The sequence below is a fragment of the Neofelis nebulosa genome, chromosome 6 (genome assembly GCF_028018385.1).
Source record: "Neofelis nebulosa isolate mNeoNeb1 chromosome 6, mNeoNeb1.pri, whole genome shotgun sequence".
Classification (NCBI taxonomy): domain Eukaryota; kingdom Metazoa; phylum Chordata; class Mammalia; order Carnivora; family Felidae; genus Neofelis; species Neofelis nebulosa.
The window spans coordinates 33,857,852-33,876,973 of NC_080787.1; the positions used below are offsets into that span (position 1 = coordinate 33,857,852).

The 19,122-nt window shown below is 45.9% G+C and overlaps 2 protein-coding genes and 2 non-coding genes across 5 annotated transcripts; 1 reads left to right on the top strand and 3 right to left on the bottom strand.

Moving 5' to 3' along the window:
* The first annotated feature begins 5,196 nt into the window (after positions 1 to 5,196).
* Positions 5,197 to 7,304, top strand: MCCD1 (mitochondrial coiled-coil domain 1). The gene is made up of 2 exons (XM_058733303.1): positions 5,197 to 6,268; positions 6,796 to 7,304. The coding sequence occupies exons 1-2, from the start codon at positions 6,101 to 6,103 to the stop codon at positions 6,979 to 6,981; spliced, it is 354 nt and encodes a 117-aa protein (XP_058589286.1). The 5' UTR covers positions 5,197 to 6,100; the 3' UTR covers positions 6,982 to 7,304.
* A 6-nt stretch (positions 7,305 to 7,310) lies between these two features.
* DDX39B (DExD-box helicase 39B) lies at positions 7,311 to 18,687 on the bottom strand. 2 transcript variants are annotated; one of them, XM_058733280.1, is made up of 11 exons: positions 18,539 to 18,687; positions 16,931 to 17,281; positions 15,827 to 15,954; positions 15,446 to 15,538; positions 12,858 to 13,041; positions 11,470 to 11,588; positions 9,259 to 9,390; positions 8,389 to 8,498; positions 8,146 to 8,290; positions 7,854 to 8,001; positions 7,311 to 7,532 (listed from the first exon to the last, which is right to left on the bottom strand). In XM_058733280.1, the coding sequence occupies exons 2-11, from the start codon at positions 17,139 to 17,141 to the stop codon at positions 7,516 to 7,518; spliced, it is 1,287 nt and encodes a 428-aa protein (XP_058589263.1). In that variant the 5' UTR covers positions 17,142 to 17,281; positions 18,539 to 18,687; the 3' UTR covers positions 7,311 to 7,515. The 2 variants fall into 2 exon arrangements, with proteins under 2 accessions (XP_058589263.1, XP_058589265.1); XM_058733282.1 differs by lacking the exon at positions 18,539 to 18,687 and adding an exon at positions 18,239 to 18,361.
* Positions 12,729 to 12,805, bottom strand: LOC131515606 (small nucleolar RNA SNORD83). The gene has a single exon (XR_009263660.1). It is a non-coding gene; the product is annotated as a small nucleolar RNA SNORD83 (small nucleolar RNA).
* LOC131515605 (small nucleolar RNA SNORD83) lies at positions 17,709 to 17,786 on the bottom strand. Its single transcript, XR_009263659.1, has one exon. It is a non-coding gene; the product is annotated as a small nucleolar RNA SNORD83 (small nucleolar RNA).
* Positions 18,688 to 19,122: the final 435 nt, after the last annotated feature.

The window sequence follows — 19,122 nt, forward strand, 5'->3', positions numbered from 1 at the left end:
GAATGTGCCCCACCCCCCAACTCATATGTTGAAATCTACTCCCCAGTGTGATAATATTGGAAGGTGGGGCCTTTGGGAGGTGATTAAATCATGAGAGTAGAGCCCCCACGAATGGGATTAGGGTCCTTATAAAAGAGACTTCAGAGAGTGTGTTGTTTAAGGTACCCAATGTGTGGTATTTTGTAACAAACGCTCAAGCAGACCAAGACAAGCTCCAAAACCAGCCCCCACTCATCTCTTTCAGTCCCAGACACACTTTTAGGAATCTGGTCACAGGATTTATTCATTTCTTCGCAAATATTCGTGAGTGCCTCTGTGCCAGGCATGATTCTAGGCCTGGTAGTCATTTAATCAAAACAGACAAAACACCTGCTCTCCTGACATGGTCTGACAGGAAAAACAGACGATGAATAAAAACATAATAAGAGTATTACTGTGGTATTATATATACTATGTGTTCCTGTTACGTATTGCTAGGTAGCAGTCCCAAATAATCCCTTTTCAGTAGCTCTCATTCTCTGCATTGACTGGGCTCAGCAGGCAGCTCTTCGGCTCCCTGTGACATGGTCTGGGGCTGTAGTCATCTGGAGGCCCAGCCGATCCAGAACATTCAAGAGCATTCTCTTATGAGGCTGCAGGCAGTACTGTCATCAGCTGGCAGCTTTCTGGGGCTACTGGCAGGGTGATCTAGGCTCTCCTCCACCTGCTTCTCCACATGGCTTGGCTGCTCCCAGCTCAGCACCTGGGTTCCAGGAGGGAATGTTTCAAGCAGCCACGTCAGAAATCACAAGCCATTTTATGTCAGAAACTCAGAAGTCAAGCCGTATTACCGTCTCATGTTCTAGTCATCAAAACCAGTCATTGGGGCGCCTGGGTGGCTCCGTCAGTTAAGCAGCCGACTTCGGCTCAGGTCATGATCTTACAGTCCGTGAGTTCGAGCCCCGCGTCGGGCTCTGTGCTGACAGCTCAGAGCCTGGGGCCTGTTTCAGATTCTGTGTCTCCCTCTCTCTGACCCTCCCCCATTCATGCTCTGTCTCCCTCTGTCTCAAAAATAAGTAAACGTTAGGGGCGCCTGGGTGGCGCAGTCGGTTAAGCGTCCGACTTCAGCCAGGTCACGATCTCGCGGTCCGTGAGTTCGAGCCCCGCGTCGGGCTCTGGGCTGATGGCTCGGAGCCTGGAGCCTGTTTCCGATTCTGTGTCTCCCTCTCTCTCTGCCCCTCCCCCGTTCATGCTCTGTCTCTCTGTCCCAAAAATAAATAAATAAAAAAAAGTTGAAAAAAAAAATTTAAAAAAAAAAAAAAAAAATAAGTAAACGTTAAAAAAATAAAAATAATAAAAAAAAAAACAGTCATTGATGGGGCACCTGGGTGGTTCAGTGAGTTAAGCAGCCAACTCTTTTTTATTTTTTTCAATATATAAAATTTGTTGTCAAATTGGTTTCCATACAACACCCAGTGCTCATCCCAAAAGGTGCCCTCCTCAATACCCATCAACCCTCAATTTGTTCTCAGTTTTTTTTTCAACTTTTTTTTTTTTTTTTTTTTTTTTTTGGGACAGAGAGAGACAGAGCATGAACGGGGGAGGGTCAAAGAGAGAGGGAGACACAGAATCGGAAACAGGCTCCAGGCTCCGAGCCATCAGCCCAGAGCCTGACGCGGGGCTCGAACTCACGGACCGCGAGATCGTGACCTGGCTGAAGTTGGAAGCTTAACCGACTGCGCCACCCAGGCGCCCCGTGTTCTCAGTTTTTAAGAGTCTCTTATGCTTTGGCTCTCTCCCACTCTAACCTCTTTTTTTTTTTTTCTCCCCCTCCCCCATGGGTTTCTGTTAAGTTTCTCAGGATCCACATACGAGTGAAAACATATGGTATCTGTCTTTCTCTGTATGGCTTATTTCACTTAGCATCGCACTCTCCAGTTCCATCCACGTTGCTACAAAGGGCCATATTTCGTTCTTTCTCATTGCCATGTAGTACTCCATTGTGTATATAAACCACAATTTCTTTATCCATTCATCAGTTGATGGACATTTAGGCTCTTTCCATAATTTGGCTATTGTTGAGAGTGCAAGCAGCCGACTCTTAATTTCGGCTCAGGTCATGATCCCAGGGTCACAAGATTGAGCCCTGCATTGGGCTCTGCGCTAAGCATGGACCCTGCTTAAGAATCTCTCTCTCCCTGTCTCCCTGCCCCTTCCCTGCTCATGTTCTCTCTCTCTCTCTCTCTCTCTCTCTCTCTCTCTCTCTCTCTCAGAAACAAAAGTCATTGATTCAAGAAGAGGGAAATCAGGCCCTACTTCTAGACAGATGGTAAAATATTATAAATGGCCATCTTTGAAAAAGAAACCTTCAAAGTATGTTAGTGATTAGAGACTTAGAGGAAAAAATAACACAAAGTTGGCAATCAATACAAGGTGATGGGCGCCTGGGTGGCTCGGTCAGTTAGGTGTCTGACTTCAGCTCAGGTCATGATCTTGTGGTTCGTGAGTTCAAGCCCCACATCGGGCTCAGTGCTGACAGTTCAGAGCCTGGAGCCTGCTTCAGATTTTGTGTCTCCCTCACCCTCTGCCCTTCCTCTGCTCTCTCTCTCTCCCTCTCTCAAAAATAAATAAACATGAAAAAAATTTTTTAATTTATTAAAAAAAAAAAAAAAGACATGTATGGAGAACTGGCCATCATACACTAGGGACTACAGGCTGCACTGAACAAACTCCAATGTGGTACTGAAATGGGAGCTACTTCCTTGCTTGTGTGAGCTTCAGGAGTTCTTGGAACTTCTTTGTCCTCTTGAGAAAACTGACATGAGCACCCAGTACCCAGATCTTGGTCTCTAAATATCATTCTCCAATAAAAGGAACCAGGGTTCCCGAGAAAAAAAAAAAAGCTGACTCTATGGCCAAGACAGAAACACTACAGGATGAGCCTAGGATGTCTTGTGATGCCAGGGAGGAAGTGCACCTCCCCCAAAAAAGGACATGTCAAAGGGACACAGGGGCCAACGTGAAAGAACTCCCTGTGAACAGGGCTGGAACAATAGGAGCAGCAAAATAGCCATAGTATTGGATTGGAACCCAAAATATTTTTTAAAATATTGAGCCCATAGAGATATATATAAATGATTGATACATTTAAATACGGGGAGAAAGTGGTGCCTGGGTGTTTCAGTCAGTTAAGCATCCGACTTCGGCTCAGGTCATGATCTCACCACTCGTGAGGTCGAGCCCCATGTCAGGCTCTGTGCTGACAGCTTGGAGCCTGGAGCCTGCTTCGGATTCTGTGTCTTCCTCTCTCTCTGTCCCTCCCCCACTCATGCTCTCTCACTCTCAAAAATAAACATTAAAAAAATTTTAATTTAAAAAAAATAAAAATGGGGAGAGAAAAGACAAATCTTCCTTACAGAATAATTCCAAGTAACATATGAGAATTCCCTTCCCAGGAGGTGGAGCTTGATTGCCCTCCCCTTGAATGTGGGCTGGACTTCGTGACTCACTTCCAAAGAATAGAATATGGAAAGAAAAAAAAATTACTACTAAATGCAAAGTTACTACTTTATAGTAGAGAAGTGTGGCAAAAATAACTTTAACCAAGTGTTTCTAATAACCTTGAAGATCACCTATGACAGGAACAAAATTGCCGAGCACGTTCAGTGGACTTCAATATTTCTAAGTACCCACCTCCACAAGAGTTTCATCAGAAGGACACAGTAATTCATGTCGGTCACCTCAGTCCTGCCAATCCGCTGGGTAAGCATGCAATATCAGCACACTGGCCTCCGGGAGCTCTGCAGCCCTTTGACCTTGTGGATGATGCTTCCCATAATCCTCTGCTTGTGCCTGGCTGAAGACAGGCTCCTCCTACAAAAGCCAGGCCCAACTCTCATTTGATTAAGTGTCTATTAGCCATAAAGCCTTTTCCCATAAAGGGGTGGGGGGGGGGGGAGGGAGGGGGAAGACTCTATTAAGAGACTATGAGACACCCAAGAATAACAAAAATAAATCTACACCGTAACATAAATTTAGGTAATCTAGCTTACATATATTTCTCTTCATTCCTTTATTTCCATGATTATGAGATCCAAAACTCATTCAATAGATTTGAGCTGACTCAAGTAGCAGACTTTCTTTTATACCAATTCTCACCGATGAACAAAACCCAAATCCATAGACTCTATTTTTTTTTTAATTTTTTTTTAACGTTTATTTTTAGACAGAGAGAGACAGAGCATGAACGAGGGAGGGTCAGAAAGAGGGAGACACAGAATCTGAAACAGGCTCCAGGCTCTGAGCTGTCAGCACAGAGCCCGACGCGGGGCTCGAACGCACAGTCTGCAAGATCATGACCTGAGCCGAAGCTGGTCACCCAACCGACTGAGCCACCCAGGCGCCCTGCATAGACTCTATTTTAACTCAGGGTTTAGGACCACCCACTGCAAAGTATTGGAGGTTAGTCCATTTTAGAGTTCATAACCTAAAAGAGAATCTCAGATGCCTAGTTTTCAGAAAGGATATTTTGCTATTAGTGCATCATTTAGATTGTCTTACAGAATTTATTTGTTGTATTTTCTTAATGGCTACTAATCTTGCTTTTAATTTATAAATGTGGTTAGTTTAGCTTCAATGTTATTTGCTTATAGTTTGTTTAACCTTATACTGGATAGTTTCCCACAACCATAACAGTAGTTAGGGCCTCTTGTGTTCTAATAATTAAGACTTTAAGGGGCTCCTGGGTGGCCCAGTTGGTTAAGTGTCCGACTTCGGCTCCAGTCACGATCACATGGTTTGTGAGTTTGAGCCCCACATCAGGCTCTGTGCTGACAGCTCAGAGCCTGGAGCCTGATTCACATTCTGTCTTGGTCTCCCTTGCCCCTGTCTCTCTCTCACAAAAATAAACATTAAAAAAATAAGATTTTAAACCACGCATACACTGCAAGTCAAATATGAATCATGCATAACCTTATCACTAAGAAATATGAGGAAGCTTCTTTCCCCCCTCAAATCCTACCAAAGTTCTTGGTTCTTCCACTTAAAAGTGGGAACATGTCAGCTAATGGGGAATGTGGGGTCTTTGGCCTCATCTAAAGTTGCTTCAGCCACCCACCCCCCCCCCAAGTTTGAGAGCCACTGACCTCCAGGAAAGTCAACCTCCCTGTTCCTGGATCCCCATGCTATGGCAAAGGCCATCTTCCCTCCAAATTCAGCATGATGTCACAAAGATAGTGAGCTGGTTAGCAGCTGTCCATCCTCCAGCCATCTTGTCTTCTGAGATATTTTTTTCTGCCTGAGAGTCTACCTTTTTCCCAGATGATCAAAATTGGGACCATCCACTCCCTTATGAGGTATCCAGCCACAAGACGTTTCAGAACATACTGCAAGAAAGTCAACATGTATAAATGCTCACATCACACGTGGTGTGTGAACAGAGCTTTTGTTCTCATGCAGATTTGAAGGAAGGGTTCACGAGTTCAACAAAGCTTGAGACCCGCGACCAGTGTCAGGCTCTTTTCAGGAGCCGAGGTTACAGTGACACAACAGTGCCCAGAACTACCAGAGAATGCAAACCCCTACAACATGTAGTGCACAACAGACAAGAAAAAATGCCATTCTGGGCAGCAAGAAGAGAAAAAGGAAAGACCTTAGTAACCAATACTTAAGCCAGGCTATAACCTTTCAAGTCAGAGAGAACTGGGCATGAATTCTCCAGGTTTCTCTACCAACCAGCTGTGGACCTTGAGCACATGTGGCAGAGACGGCCCCAGTAGGTACTCACGGAATGAATCCTGAAGGGAACCCTCTGAGCCAGTTTCCTGACACTAGCAGTGTACCTTGCACCTTGCAGAATTGAAATGAGAAAAGATATAGTGCTAGGAAAAACAGACTTAAGTCCTAGCAGGCTGGGCACCGGTGTTCTAAAGCAAGTTCTGCCTAAACTAGCAGGAATGTTTTCACCTCAGGAAGACTGTCTAGGGCCAGATTGGGAGGGAGGTGAAGATAGGGGCAGGGCCCTGGGCAGGGCCAGTCACTGAAGCGAGGCCAAGGCCTGGAGGGAAAGAGCCAGTTCCTGGTGGCTGTTGGGCAGCTCACACAGCTCCCTGCTACATCAGCTATGGTCCTCCCTCTGCCCTGGCTCTCATGTTGCTGCCGTCGCCTCCTCCTGCCTTCCTGGCCCCTGGGGCCCCAGGGTTCCTGGAGGTGCTGCTCCCAGAGCCCTAAGGCAAGCACAAAAGAGCAGACCAGCTCCACATGCAGTGAGAAGATGAGGTCACCGCCAAGGGTAAGTAGCACCAAGAGTGGGGAGACCAGGGGGGAGGCTGGCATGAAGGAATCCCTTTTTGTCACAGTCCTGCAAGTAGATGCCACACCCCCCCCAAGTTTGTGTCCTACTTCCCATCCCCAGATCCCCAGCACCTTCCCCACCCCCACCCCACTCTAGACCTCAGGGCTCCCTCTCCCCATAGAGCTCTCTCCTTGCAGAGTCCATGAAGTCCTTGAACAGGAATTTCCCCTCACCTAACAGTTAATCATTTCTTAGTTGGGGGCGGGAGGGGAGGAGGTGGAGAAGGGACTGCCAGTCCTCACCTCTCATGACCCGGTATGCTTCCTTACACAAGTTCAGTTATCGCCCCTGAGCAAACTGCCCCCCAGAGGCTTATCCCCAAGACCAAAATCTACCCTGGCTTCACAGTACAGATCACCTTAATATAATGGGATCGAAAGTAACGTTAGAGGCAGAAGGCCTGACTTCCAGCAAGCCTCAGCCCCCTACCCTGGCTGATGCTCCCTACCCTCTGCCCCCCTCAGGGTCCCCGGCCCAGCCCCACAGCTGAGCTGGCCCAAGCTGAAGAGTTGCTGGAGCAGCAGCTGGAGCTGTACCAGGCCCTTCTGGAAGGGCAAGAAGGGGCTTGGGAAGCACAGGCCCTGGTGCTCAAGATCCAGAAGCTGAAGGAACAGATGAGGAGACATCGAGAGAGCCTAGGAGACGCCTAAGCTTTCCACCAGTTCCCACTTTATCTTCCAACACTGGAAACACTACATACCACCCACACTGGGCCTTTGGGTCAGAAACATCCCAGGCCCTCCCAGGCCACTAAGAAAAATGGAAAACACCTCCAAAAAGGGCAGAAGTTGGAAAGCAGCAGGGAGCCATGGCCTCTGCAGTCTTCTTAGTCACATCCCCCTACCTTTGATCCCTCCCCACTGACCTGGGCCCCACAGTAGGGCACCCAGTCCTTATAGGAATATACACTGAATCATGGCCTCACTTCACCCTAAATCCAATAAAGGGATGGAGCATTTATAGACACCACAGACACATGTGTTTTTTAGTTTTGTTAAAAAAAATTCAGACAATTCAGGAAATAGGAGTTTAGGAGTGGTGGTGATGCAAAAGGGGGAAGTCATGGGGTGGGGGGTGGGGGTTGCCAGGGCAGGTGGCAGTAGTGTCTCCTTCACCCCCATATGCCTGCTGTCATCTCCTGAAGAGGGACAGACGGTCACATTCCAAAACTATGGGTGAGTCCTCTACCGCGTCTGTTCAACTGAAGAGAAAACATGGCACAATTAGAATAAGACATGGAAATGGCGAGGCTGGCAGAAACACCCCCCATTACATGCAGATGCCTGTGTAGTTTGCGGGTACAGAGGACACACTGGGAGTGGGGACAGAAATAATCTGTCATGAGAAAAAGACCCCACACAGAGGACAACTACACATCCCAACAAGGGCATCAAGATCAGGGGACATGAACTTGTCGAGTGCCTGTTATGCACCAGAAACCTTATGTGCGTACATGGGATTTAAGACAAACACACTAAGAACAAGGAGACTGAAGAGCCAGTCTCATGAGATCAATACTCACTGTAGGAGGAAATGTCTATCTCATCAGGCAGCTCACTAATATTGACTTCAAAGCGATCCTGCACGTCATTGAGGATCTTGGCATCGTTTTCATCTGACACAAACGTGATGGCCAAGCCCTTGGTGCCAAACCGGCCTGCTCGGGCCACCTGGAAGGAGACAGAGGGTGGCATTGGGAAGACCCAAAAGTAGGAAGACACCCAAAAGGAGGGATGAGGACATATGGTATAAAGACATAGGAAATCGGGAGGTGGGAGGGGACACTGGGATGTCCGTGTGGGCGTGCAGCTTACCCGATGCAGGTAGGTGTCAGAATCCTCAGGCATGTCATAGTTGAAGGCAATGTTCACCCGTTCAATGTCCATGCCTCGGCCAAATAGGTTGGTGGCCACAAGAATTCGTCGTTGAAAATCTTTAAACTGCTGATACCGAGAAAGCCTTTGTGAGAAAGGAAATTAGAAAAATGTTGAGTCCTTTCTCTCAATGGTCTCTTTTCCTTCCCAAGGACACAAATCATCTTTCCATCTCTGACTCACCTCTCCTCCTGGGGCATCCCTCGGTGGATGGCAATGGCTGGGAAGTTCTGCTCCACTAGAAGCTGGGCCAGGGCAATGCAACGCTGCACAGACTTCACAAAGATCACCACCTATGTGTGGAGAGTAGGGGGATGTGGGCCCATGTGGAATGTTAGAGAGATTACGTACGTGCAAGGAATGTTTTCAGTAACCATGCTTTTCTAAAGGAATTCCTCCTAGTCCCTCCCATATATTCCTCTTCTGATCTAAATACAACTTAGCCTTTCTCACTCAGCTCTTGACTTCTCCTAAGCAGACATGCTGCAGAGAAGGTACAGAAAATAACCAAAACTACCAGGTGTGTTGAGAGACAAGAATGAGGCAACCTCATGAGAAAGTGGTAAAAATTAAAACTAAAGTCTGGAAAGACCAGGACCAATATTTCCTGCTCATCAAGAACATCCAACATAAGAATTCTACCTTAATTTTAGAAAGTTTTTGGTGCAGATAAACTACACAACAGGTAAAGTGATGAAACGCTTCTTCTCGGTAAATAACACAAGAAACAAATTTAAGAACCCAACAAACCTAAGATATTTTGGAACTTTTACAAGATTAAATCTCCTCAAGGATTTTCTTCATTGAGATTTTTATTTACTGAATACCCGGCTGTGACAGCCATGGAACAGGAAAGCAGCTGCTCACACCTTGTTCATGCTCAGCCCCAAAAGACATCTGAATTCTCACTTAAGAGAATTTCATTTAAAGACAATTTCTCCACCATTCTCTCTCACATCGCATGGATCATATCCTCAATTAAAGGGTACTTAACCAGGTTTCTGCTACAGGTGGAGACGTGCTCATCCCTCTACTGGACCTTAAACAACTGACCTGATTGAACTCAAGGACATCGAGAAGGTCAAAGAGCTTCCGGTTCTTCTCGTTGTCCTTCAGTTTCACGTAGTACTGCTGCAACCCATGCAGCGTCAGCTTCGTCTCATCATCCACGAAGATCTCCATTGGCTGGGGGGGAGGGGGGAGGAAGGGGTGGGGAACGGGAGGAGGGCAGAGTGGGGGGGTTAAACCTGGGGGGGTGGAGGAACTTGATCTCCAATACACCCCATGGGGGGGATGGGGAGAAGAGAGAAGATTGAAAACCCCACCACATCCCCAAAAATACCCCCATTTTAATGTGGTCTCTTCCACATTAGATCTAATTTCCTTCCTATCAAGTCTTAAGACTGCCCAGCTACAAACTGTCATGGGAAGGGAAATTTGCAGGGAGGTAAAGGAGCAGTGAGACCACCCAATGACAAGATGCCATTACCTCAAAGGCAGGTGGTACAGGAAAGAAAACAATAGATGATCCCCCAAGGGCCAATATGATCCAAACACCCGGGAATTGGTGGGACACAGTGACTCAAGGACAGAATAACTCCACCAAAGCTGGTTATAATACAAGGGAGAGGACAGAAATTGCTCCGAGTATCCTCCCAACTAAGAGAATCATATCCACATTAGGAGGGTGGATATCTGTTAAGATCAGAATACTACAATGGACACAGTCAAAATGCCATAAAAAGAGAAGCAAAAGTTACTCAAGGCGAGTAACAACTTGCCCTCAGACCACAAGGGAACAAAGGGAACAGAACATTGGTCTCTGAACTAAGAGCCAAACCAACTATAGTGTTACATGGAAGGTACCAACAGATGGTGCTAAGAAACAAATTCAGAGCAGTAGATATACACTCATCTTAAAAAAAAAAAATACACACACACACACACACACGCACGCACAAAACCCTTGAAGGGGAGGAAGGTAGCATAAAAAAATAAAAACACAAATTGACACAAGACTCCACTCTAGAGCCCAACTTTCCTAGCACTCTTCACTAACCTGGGGACATAATTAACATGAACACCCAGGGTCCAAGATTTTAGGAAAGGATGTGTGCCATGGGAGAATACCAAAAGCCCAATCCCAGAAAGCTAGCAGGATAGCAAAGGCAGGCTTTCCAAAAAGAAGTTCCATGACCTCCTTCAAATCTAATTCTAGCCCCACGTATAGCTAAAAATAGCAAACATCCCATGGGGCGGAGCATTACAGGATGGGAAAAGAACACACTGCACTACTTATACGACAGGCCCCGTCTAGCCCCAAACCCTAACACCCACCTGGTTACTTCCAAGTGGAGCTCCTCACTTTACCTTTCCCACATCCCTCTCCTTTGCCTTTGAGTATTAAAAAAAAAAATGTCTTAAAAAAGAAAAAAAAAAATCTACCCCCCCTTTCAGGACACCCCTCCCCCCAACACATATGGGGGGAAACGGGGAGCACGGCACGCCTTGGATTCAGGAAAAAAACCGGGAACGGAAAAAGAGGCTGGTTTGGTCCTCGGCTTCCTGGTCAGGTTTCCCCGCGGCCTCCGCTGCCGCCATCCACCGCTGGTGCCGTCTGCATTTCCCCCGCCGCTCCACGGTGCTTCTCCGCTGCCGGCTCACATCAACCGAGCTTCCGGATGGGTGCGAGGAGGTATGGATGGTAAGGAGTAAGGGATCGGGGACTGAGGTGCCAGAGGCCCCCACCCCTGGAGGCGGGGAGGGAGCGGATTCATTTGTGCTGTTTGCTCTTCTTTTGGACATGCCCTGCCATCTGTCTGTCCCTCTCTTGCTCTCCTGCCACCGGGAGGTTGTGAGTTTTGAGGAGCAGAAGGCTCCAACTGTGTGCTCGATGCCACCTTGAGGGTGCGTGGCTGTAAAGGGGTGTATAGGAGACGATGGGTGGGTGGTAGGGCAGAAAATCCTGCCCTCCCCCAAAAAGGAAGAAGAGGTTCAAAAATGCTGTGATGAAAAAAAAAGGTCGAACACTACCCGCTCTCAAGTTAACCCGACCAAGTCTTCCGGAGTTTCCCTGGCGCCCGCGCAGACCCTAACACTAGCTGTCTCTGCCTCTATGTGTCTCTTCAAGGAGTCATCACTCCCAGATGGGCACGTGCCCCCTTCTTGGCACTTGAAGGACAAGGGAGTCTGGAGGAAGAGGGCGCGGAAGGGGAGGAGGCAGTGGGCGGGGAGTGGAGGGAGAGAAGGTAGAAGGGTATTTACGTCTTGCATGAACTTGCGGCAGACTGGACGGATCTCTTTGCTCAAGGTAGCACTGAACATCATGACCTGCTTCTCATGGGGGGTCATGCGAAAAATTTCCTGGACATCCCGACGCATGTCTACAAGAAAAAGGAAGAAGACTGTAAGACAAGAAGCATACATCATAGACAAAGACCAGAGACAGCCCAATGAGGTGATGGCTGCTGGAAATGGGTAAGGAACAGTCATTTCACAGTAAGATTTGTCTCAGGTCTTCATTTATTCCGACCACCGTAAAATCACATCCATTGTAATAACACAATAGAAACAGCACACAGTGGAATCTGAAATAAAGACTTGGGATCGGATTCCAGCTGTTTTAACCAGACAAGAAATGAGACGAAAAAACCCCAAAGCTCACAATTATGATATAGAGATAAGGCCCACTGCAGAGGCTCTTGAGTATAAGCATAAGCATAAACTTACAAGTATAAGACCCTTGAGAAATTCTTTACAAGGCCCTTGTCCATACTTTCTCCCCACACCCCTGCTGTCTACAAATATTGTGCACCAAATTACATTCCAGTTGTCAGAGTCCATTTTGTGGCTCCTCTGGATCACGCTTTCCTATCCAGCCAGGCAAACAAGACATCTCTACCTGGAGCCCATCTTAGAGCTCACGTTAAAATAGTCAAAGATCAGGGGCACCTGGGTGGCTCAGGTCATGATCTCAGTTTGCGGGTTCGAGCCCCACATCGGGCTCTGTGCTGACAGCTCAGAGCCTGGAGCCTGCTTCAGCTACTGTCTCTCTCTTTGCCCCTCCACAACTCCTGCTCTGTCTCTCTCTCAAAATTAAACATTAAAAAAAAATTTTTTTTAGGAGTCAATCATTTGGAATGACTTGTCCCTGGGGCCACGTCCATCCCAACGCTCTCATTTATTAAATGTGAGTCCTCACAATTTTCCTTTCTTAACCGCACGTGACACACTGAAATACAGAAAAACCCCATAAACTCTCCACATTAATCCTAGAACTTAGGTCTAAAGATTTACTCAGCTATAAACTGACAGATGCTGTGCAGAGGATGCCAGAGAGTAAATGGCTTTCCTCCTTCAGTTTATTACCCAACCCCTGACACCCAGTATAAGAATCTGTAAAGGAGAGAATAGTGGTGTGAGCAATGTCTAAGATCAGCAAAGTCACTCCTGTCAAAGAAACAAAACCTCTATCACAGGACAAGTTCCTTAAAAGGCCTCACAAAAATCGACAGGGGAGCCAGAGCCATCAGTCATGGGTGATAGATGAAGAGTCATCCCAGCACTAAAGTGCTCCTGAATCAAAAAAACATCATTTGGCTCTAAAGGGCAACTCCCTGATCACCAGCCCCCTTGCCAGCACTGCCACTCACCGAGCTGTTCAAGCATCTTATCACATTCATCCAAGATAAAGTGTTTAATGTGTTTGAGATTGAGGCTCTTATTTCGAGCCAGGGCTAGGATGCGGCCAGGGGTCCCCACGACGATATGCGGGCAGTTCTTCTTCAGCACCTCTTCATCCTTCTTGATAGACAGACCACCAAAAAACACCGCGACCTGTATTAACCCAGAAAAAAAGTGTCTCACAAGGAAGGAAACAGTCCAATCTCCCCGCACTTCCCATCCTTTCAGTTTAATCTAAGTGAACTTTGAGTATTTCAAAGTAAAACGAACATCAAAGACCACCTGACCTAAAATTCTTATTACATTCCCCAAACGCTGAAGCTAAGAAACATAAGTAACTTGCCCAGAGTTATGTGGCTAATCAAGGAAGTCAGGACTAGCACTTTCTTCTGACTTAATCTAATAATCTTCCTTCCCATGATGCTATGGCCACACTTCATTTTAAGAAAGGACAGCAAGAAATCACCAGAGTGCAAAGCGCCACAAAAAGCTCATGAACATCAAGTTTTCCTAACCGAACTCAGATTTTTAAATGCCCCTGCACAAACCCTATGAAATTACGGTTTCAAGCTGACCACATTACCCCATGTTATACACATTAAGAAAAGATCTGCTGAGGATCTAGTCTTTACTATAGGATCACATGACACCAGAAACTGCTGTCTAGTTTCAAGGAGAGAAGATCAAGTACAGGATCAGACTGTCACAATGAAACTAAAATCACTCATTACGTAACAACCAAGTTTGCAACAAAATAGGAGGTACACAAAATATCAGCTATGAAGAATTCTTGCCAAAAATGTTTAACTTCAGTCAGTTGAGCTTTCAAATTCGTATTTCAGTTAAAGGAAATACTAAGGAGAAAAAACAAGTTAAAGAACCACGTAAGGGAGTAACCAGACAAATCCAGAGACAGGATATTCTATAGAACTAACCCAACCTTTTGAACGAATCACTTTAGCACAATTTTAAACAAAAGTAAGAATTATGTCATGCCAATTTGCAGTTGATCTTAACACCAAGAATATTCTCTTTTGGGGCGCCTGGTTGGCTGAGTCAGAAGAACACGTAACTCAATTTTGGAGTCATGAGTTTCGGCCCCACGTTGGGTTAGAGATTACTGAAATAAACTTTAAAAAAAAAAAAAAAAGGTTCTCTTTTGAGCCACATGAGCTGATGAGCTGGACCTGTAGAGGAGGAAGTACAATTCTAGCTCACTAATAAGCCCAACAATGAATGTTTCCAGTCATAACAATGGAAACCGTTTTCTGGTTTTCAACTTTTTAGAATCAACCAGCAGCAAGACCACTCCAGTTAAAGGACAGAAAATGAATGTTAATGATGCTGACAATTTAAGAAGAGAGATATTACTTGACACGCATATATAACATTTAGATTATTTTTAAAGGATTAAAATTTTCAAATAACAAAACAACACGAACAAACATCTCTCATGAAAAGAAATCATAAACACCTGAAGTTTGATAAACTGAGAGAACAGTGCCAATACCTGGTGTCGCAGAACCATTAGAGAAAAAAGCAAAAAAATTTAAAAATTTAAAAAAAATAAAGGTTAACTAGTGATTACCTTCCGTAAAGTGCAATTAGAGACAGGAGAATACAAATCTTTTTGTTATGAAACCTTTTAGTTTACTCAAAACATGTTACCACGAGATACTGATCATTATTACTTTGGTTTTTAAGAAATTATTTTTAGTTTAGCACTAGGACTCAACATTCCTAGTTACTTTAAAACATAAAATAATGAGTAACAGGAGAAAATCACAACAATCCAAACAGAAGTACTATTCTTTACCACATCCTAGCCAGAGGGGTAGAATGTTATACACATCAGTGCTTCTCAAACTCCAATTACCTGGAGATCTTATTTGAATACATATTCATACTCAGGAGGTCTGGGGCAGTACCCATATAATCTGCATTTCCATCAAGCTTCCAAATGATGCTGAAACTTTGGGTTTGGAAACCACACTATAAAAACCAAGGTTATATACAGAAAACAACCCAAGCCTACTCTGTTGTGGCCACCAAACATCTTTCAATTTTCTGCCACTTTCAGGAATCCTCAAAATTCACACACCACACTAGAAATGTTTTGGAGCTTCCAGCTTCTCTTGCCACACACCCCAAAATTCTCAAACTCAACCAAAGCACAGTGAAATCATTCAAAGTCAGTGTAAAGAAATAGTAAACAAAAGCGTGGTCTCATGGTGAGCACCCTTCATAGCCTAACCATGCAGTCTCCTGCTGCACAGCTATATTCACACAATCTGTTAAAAACTAAAGCAAACTAAAGATTCTCCAAAATTAGAGTAAAGCAAACATCTCAGAAATTATAATGTGTACTCAAATGAACCGTAAACTGTAAATCCCTTGCATACCAAAGTTTACAGAAGCTTACCACCTAGAACGTGCAAATGACATTCATATAAAGATAATTTAACATCTATGGACGTGAAGACGGCTGACCTACAAGTCTTCAATGCCTACAACTCCCCACATCCTCATCCTCCCAAGTGTCTTTACCCTGGCTTACCTTGACATTGGGCATGTATTTAGAGAAGCGCTCATACTCCTTGCTGATCTGAAAAGCCAACTCCCGAGTATGACACATCACCAGCACAGACACCTTGGGGTGGGGAGAGCAGACAAACAGTATATCCCTTTACTATCTCCTCGGGGCAGTGATGGTCACAAAAATACATCTGACAGATTATAAATGACCTCAATTCTGAGATCTAAGTCATTAACCACGTAATTTCTATGCAATATCCCACGTGGCCATCAGAAAAAGGTAACCGAGGTCATCTTTGCAACAAACACCCGTGGCTCTGAATGCAGCTTGTAGCTGAGGCAAAACACCCTTCTCAAAAATTCCTAACCAAAATGTCTTCCACAGCACTTTCCCCAAACGTACCTGTCCAGTAACCGGCTCCAGCTGTTGCAGTGTGGCCAGCACAAACACTGCTGTCTTTCCCATGCCTGACTTGGCCTGGCATAGAACATCCATTCCCAAAATGGCCTGAGGGATGCACTCATGCTGGACTAGAAGGAGGGATGGGGGGAGAGATAAATTACACTTCAGTCTTCAGTAACTCCACAACCTTTTTCACCATTCCAAACCCATTTCTCACCACTCAATTCTTAAATGGTTCTCATCAACTTCCAGGCCCTTTCTACCTGTTCCCTCCATCAAATTCATCCCAAAAGCAGACATTCCTAGTTCCTCCTGGCTTTGCCCTCCTCCGACTCCAGTGCCTGGCCTCTTCCACCCACCAAGACTTCACCTTTGGTGCTCCTGGCTCTGTCCCTATTTCTTTTAATCTGTAACAATCCATGACATCTGAGTGCCTGCCCCAGGCCGTTTCTCCTACTTAGCTTGCCATCTTTAGGCCATGTAACCCTGGACACAAATGAAGGGTGTGGTAGCTGACCCAAAAGCAACTCATTTTAGATCAGCCACAAAGGTTTCCAGAGACCATAGTTGGCCTGGCCCAATAGAGACTAAAGGTCCAACCAGCTCCTCTCTGGAAATTCAAAATTAGAAGACTAGGTAACAAAATTAAAAACAAGTAGACAAACGGACGCCTGTGTGGCTCAGTCGTTAAGCATCTGACTCGGTTTTGGCTCAGGATGTGATCTCATGGTTCATGGGATCTCATGGGATCAAGCCCCACATTGGGCTCTGCACTGACAACTTGGAGAAATTCTCTCCCCCTCGCTCTTTGTCCCTCCCCCGCTCATTCTCTCTCAAAATAAATAAACTTAAAAGAAAAAAGTAGGCAAAGAGAAAAGCCAGTCACAACAACTAACAGCAGTTGCTTTTAGGTCACTAGCTTTTTCACGTTACCATGAATGAAAAACCGATCTATACAAATCTCTCCCGCTAAAATAGTTCTTGATACTTTATTTCCTGATATACCCTAAATAAATATGTATTATCTGAGGAACTGTTTTACACACCTATTTCTTGTTCCCTTAAAGAACCTAATGAATACTCTAGGCCCAGTAGAAAATTTACCTTCTGACGGATGCTCAAAGCCACAGTCAACAATGGCCCGGAGCAACTCTGGCTTCAGTAGGAAGTCACGAAAGCCAGAGCTGTGGATGGAGACATAGGAGCCCTTGACATCCTTCTTGGCAGGGGCCTCAGCCCCGTCTCCCCCTGCTGCTGTCTCCACCTCATCTTCTTCATAGTCCAAGAGCTCATTGTCCACATCGTTCTCTGCCATTCCTGGGCCGGCAGGGGGAGAAGGGGAGGAGTCTCCGGAAGGGTTCACGCAGAGTAAGTGAAAACAAGGGAGGAGAGTGGGGGCTTGAGCAACAGTTTAAAAAAACAAACAAACAAAAAACCTAGTTTCTGATAGAAGAGCTAGGAAAAAAACAAACAAGAAAAACAAAAGACTTATTAGTCGTGAGCAGAGCCTTCACCACCTCTTTTCCATCCCCACACTTTTCCCACTTTCCCTGTACTGACACCTTTATCTGGAAAGAAAAATAACAAGAACACAAAACATAAAAGCAAACATAATATAGTGGTCCCAGGTGAGGCAGTTAAGACACAAGTTCCCAAAGAGATTAGGATCAGAGTAGCATAAACCAGAAAGCAGGATGGGGAGAACCAGCATATGAACTCCTGATCTGTTAAGTAACAACAGTGAAGGAAATAGATAATGAAAAGCAAAATGAATCAAGAGAGCGGAGAATGGAGACAACAAGATAAAGACAAGTCCTGAAAAACCATCAGAGGAAGACTTTTTGCTTTCCCTACATCTCAAAGTGTTGACCCCTAACAAGGCAGCCATCAGTTAAGGGTGATAGATTAAGGTCATCATTGCACAAAGTGCTCACTTCCCAAAATATAAACATCATTTGGCTGCCATCCGCGTCCCACTCCTCAGTAACCTCCTTCTGGTGCTTAAGAAATCCCTGTGTAATTAATGTGGGGGGGGGGGGATAGAAGAGTACACTAAGAGAAATGACTAGGTCGGAGATGAATACTATCTTCCCTCCGCTACAATTAATAGGAAAAAAGGTACTCGAGATAAACTCTCACTCCAGCTGTACTACAAACTCTAGTAAGGGATCTCATCACCCTTCGTTGCTCTTCAGCTGAGACTCCTTTCCTATAAACACACAATGACATCACGCATAAACATTTGGAAAATGTTCCAAGTAAAGGCTGGTAAATCGAGATAAGAAAAGTCCAACCAGGCCCGTAAGGCGGCTCCTCCTCCTATTCCCACCTTGGGCCATTAAGAGGACCCAGAGATGAGAAGGTGAAAAGAGCCCCACCCTCCGCAAATCCCCAGAAACAAAGAGCACCTACCGCTGCCTCTCACCATCGCTGGGGCATCCGATAAACGAGGAGCCCAACGAAGGAGCAGGGAGCAAAAGGGACACAATGGCGCTAGGGCCACCATCTTGGATTGGGCCCCCTACCTTCCCTGCCCCCCCCCCCCGGAACTCTTAAGAGCTCTCAAAAGGGATGCAAGCAATGGAAATAACGACCCATCTAGGCCCCAGGGACCAGACCATAGTCTGTGGAAGGGGTATCAGGAGTCCACGAGGCAGAATGGCCGCAGAGAAACGCAGATGGAAGCGGATGATAAAGAAGGCCAAAGCTTACCTGAGCAAGGCGAGCGCATATGGCGGCGGCAACAGCGACGAAGGAGGGAATCTGCCTTCACTTCCGGTTCTCGGCTTCCCTCTTACCAGGGCCTCCCGCCTTCTCGGCTGCCAGCGCGCAGGCGCAAGGGACCGGAAGACGACCCTTTCACGATCCCATAGTTCTGCGCGCTCCGGGGTTGCCTTTAGGAAATGCCTGTGTGAAAAAAATTTTTAAAGCCACTTCTAACTCCTCCGCTACTGCAAGTAACAAAGGGCATAAAGGAAACTGGCATCCTCTCCTACTGTTATATATTTTCTCGTGCCCTATTCTACTCCATATACTTTACCTCTTCCTTTAGGTTCTTGTCGGGCAGGTCTTCTCTCCGGGCACCCCTCCGTAGGCTCACCGCTCGGTGGAAAAAGGGTGGCGGGGACTGAGAGTTCCCACGGGGTCCTTGGCCTGGTAGTCAAGGTGACCCGGGTGCGTCAGCGTTGGAGCTAGAGAACGTGGGACCTCAGTTGAGGGGAGGAATGAGTCTGAGCCGCGCGTAGGGGTCCTACCCTTTCCCCTTGCCCAAAATGTTGGCCGATGTAGTTGGTGCC

Coding starts and splice junctions, on each gene's coding strand:
- MCCD1 (XM_058733303.1), top strand. CDS start 6,101: ATGGTCCTCCCTCTGCCCTGGCTCTCATGTTGCTGCCGTCGCCTCCTC. Junction 6,269..6,795: donor AGATGAGGTCACCGCCAAGG/GTAAGTAGCACC, acceptor TGCCCCCCTCAG/GGTCCCCGGCCCAGCCCCAC.
- DDX39B (XM_058733280.1), bottom strand. CDS start 17,141: ATGGCAGAGAACGATGTGGACAATGAGCTCTTGGACTATGAAGAAGAT. Junction 15,955..16,930: donor CTTTGAGCATCCGTCAGAAG/GTAAATTTTCTA, acceptor CCCTCCTTCTAG/TCCAGCATGAGTGCATCCCT. Junction 13,042..15,445: donor AATACATGCCCAATGTCAAG/GTAAGCCAGGGT, acceptor GGGTTAATACAG/GTCGCGGTGTTTTTTGGTGG.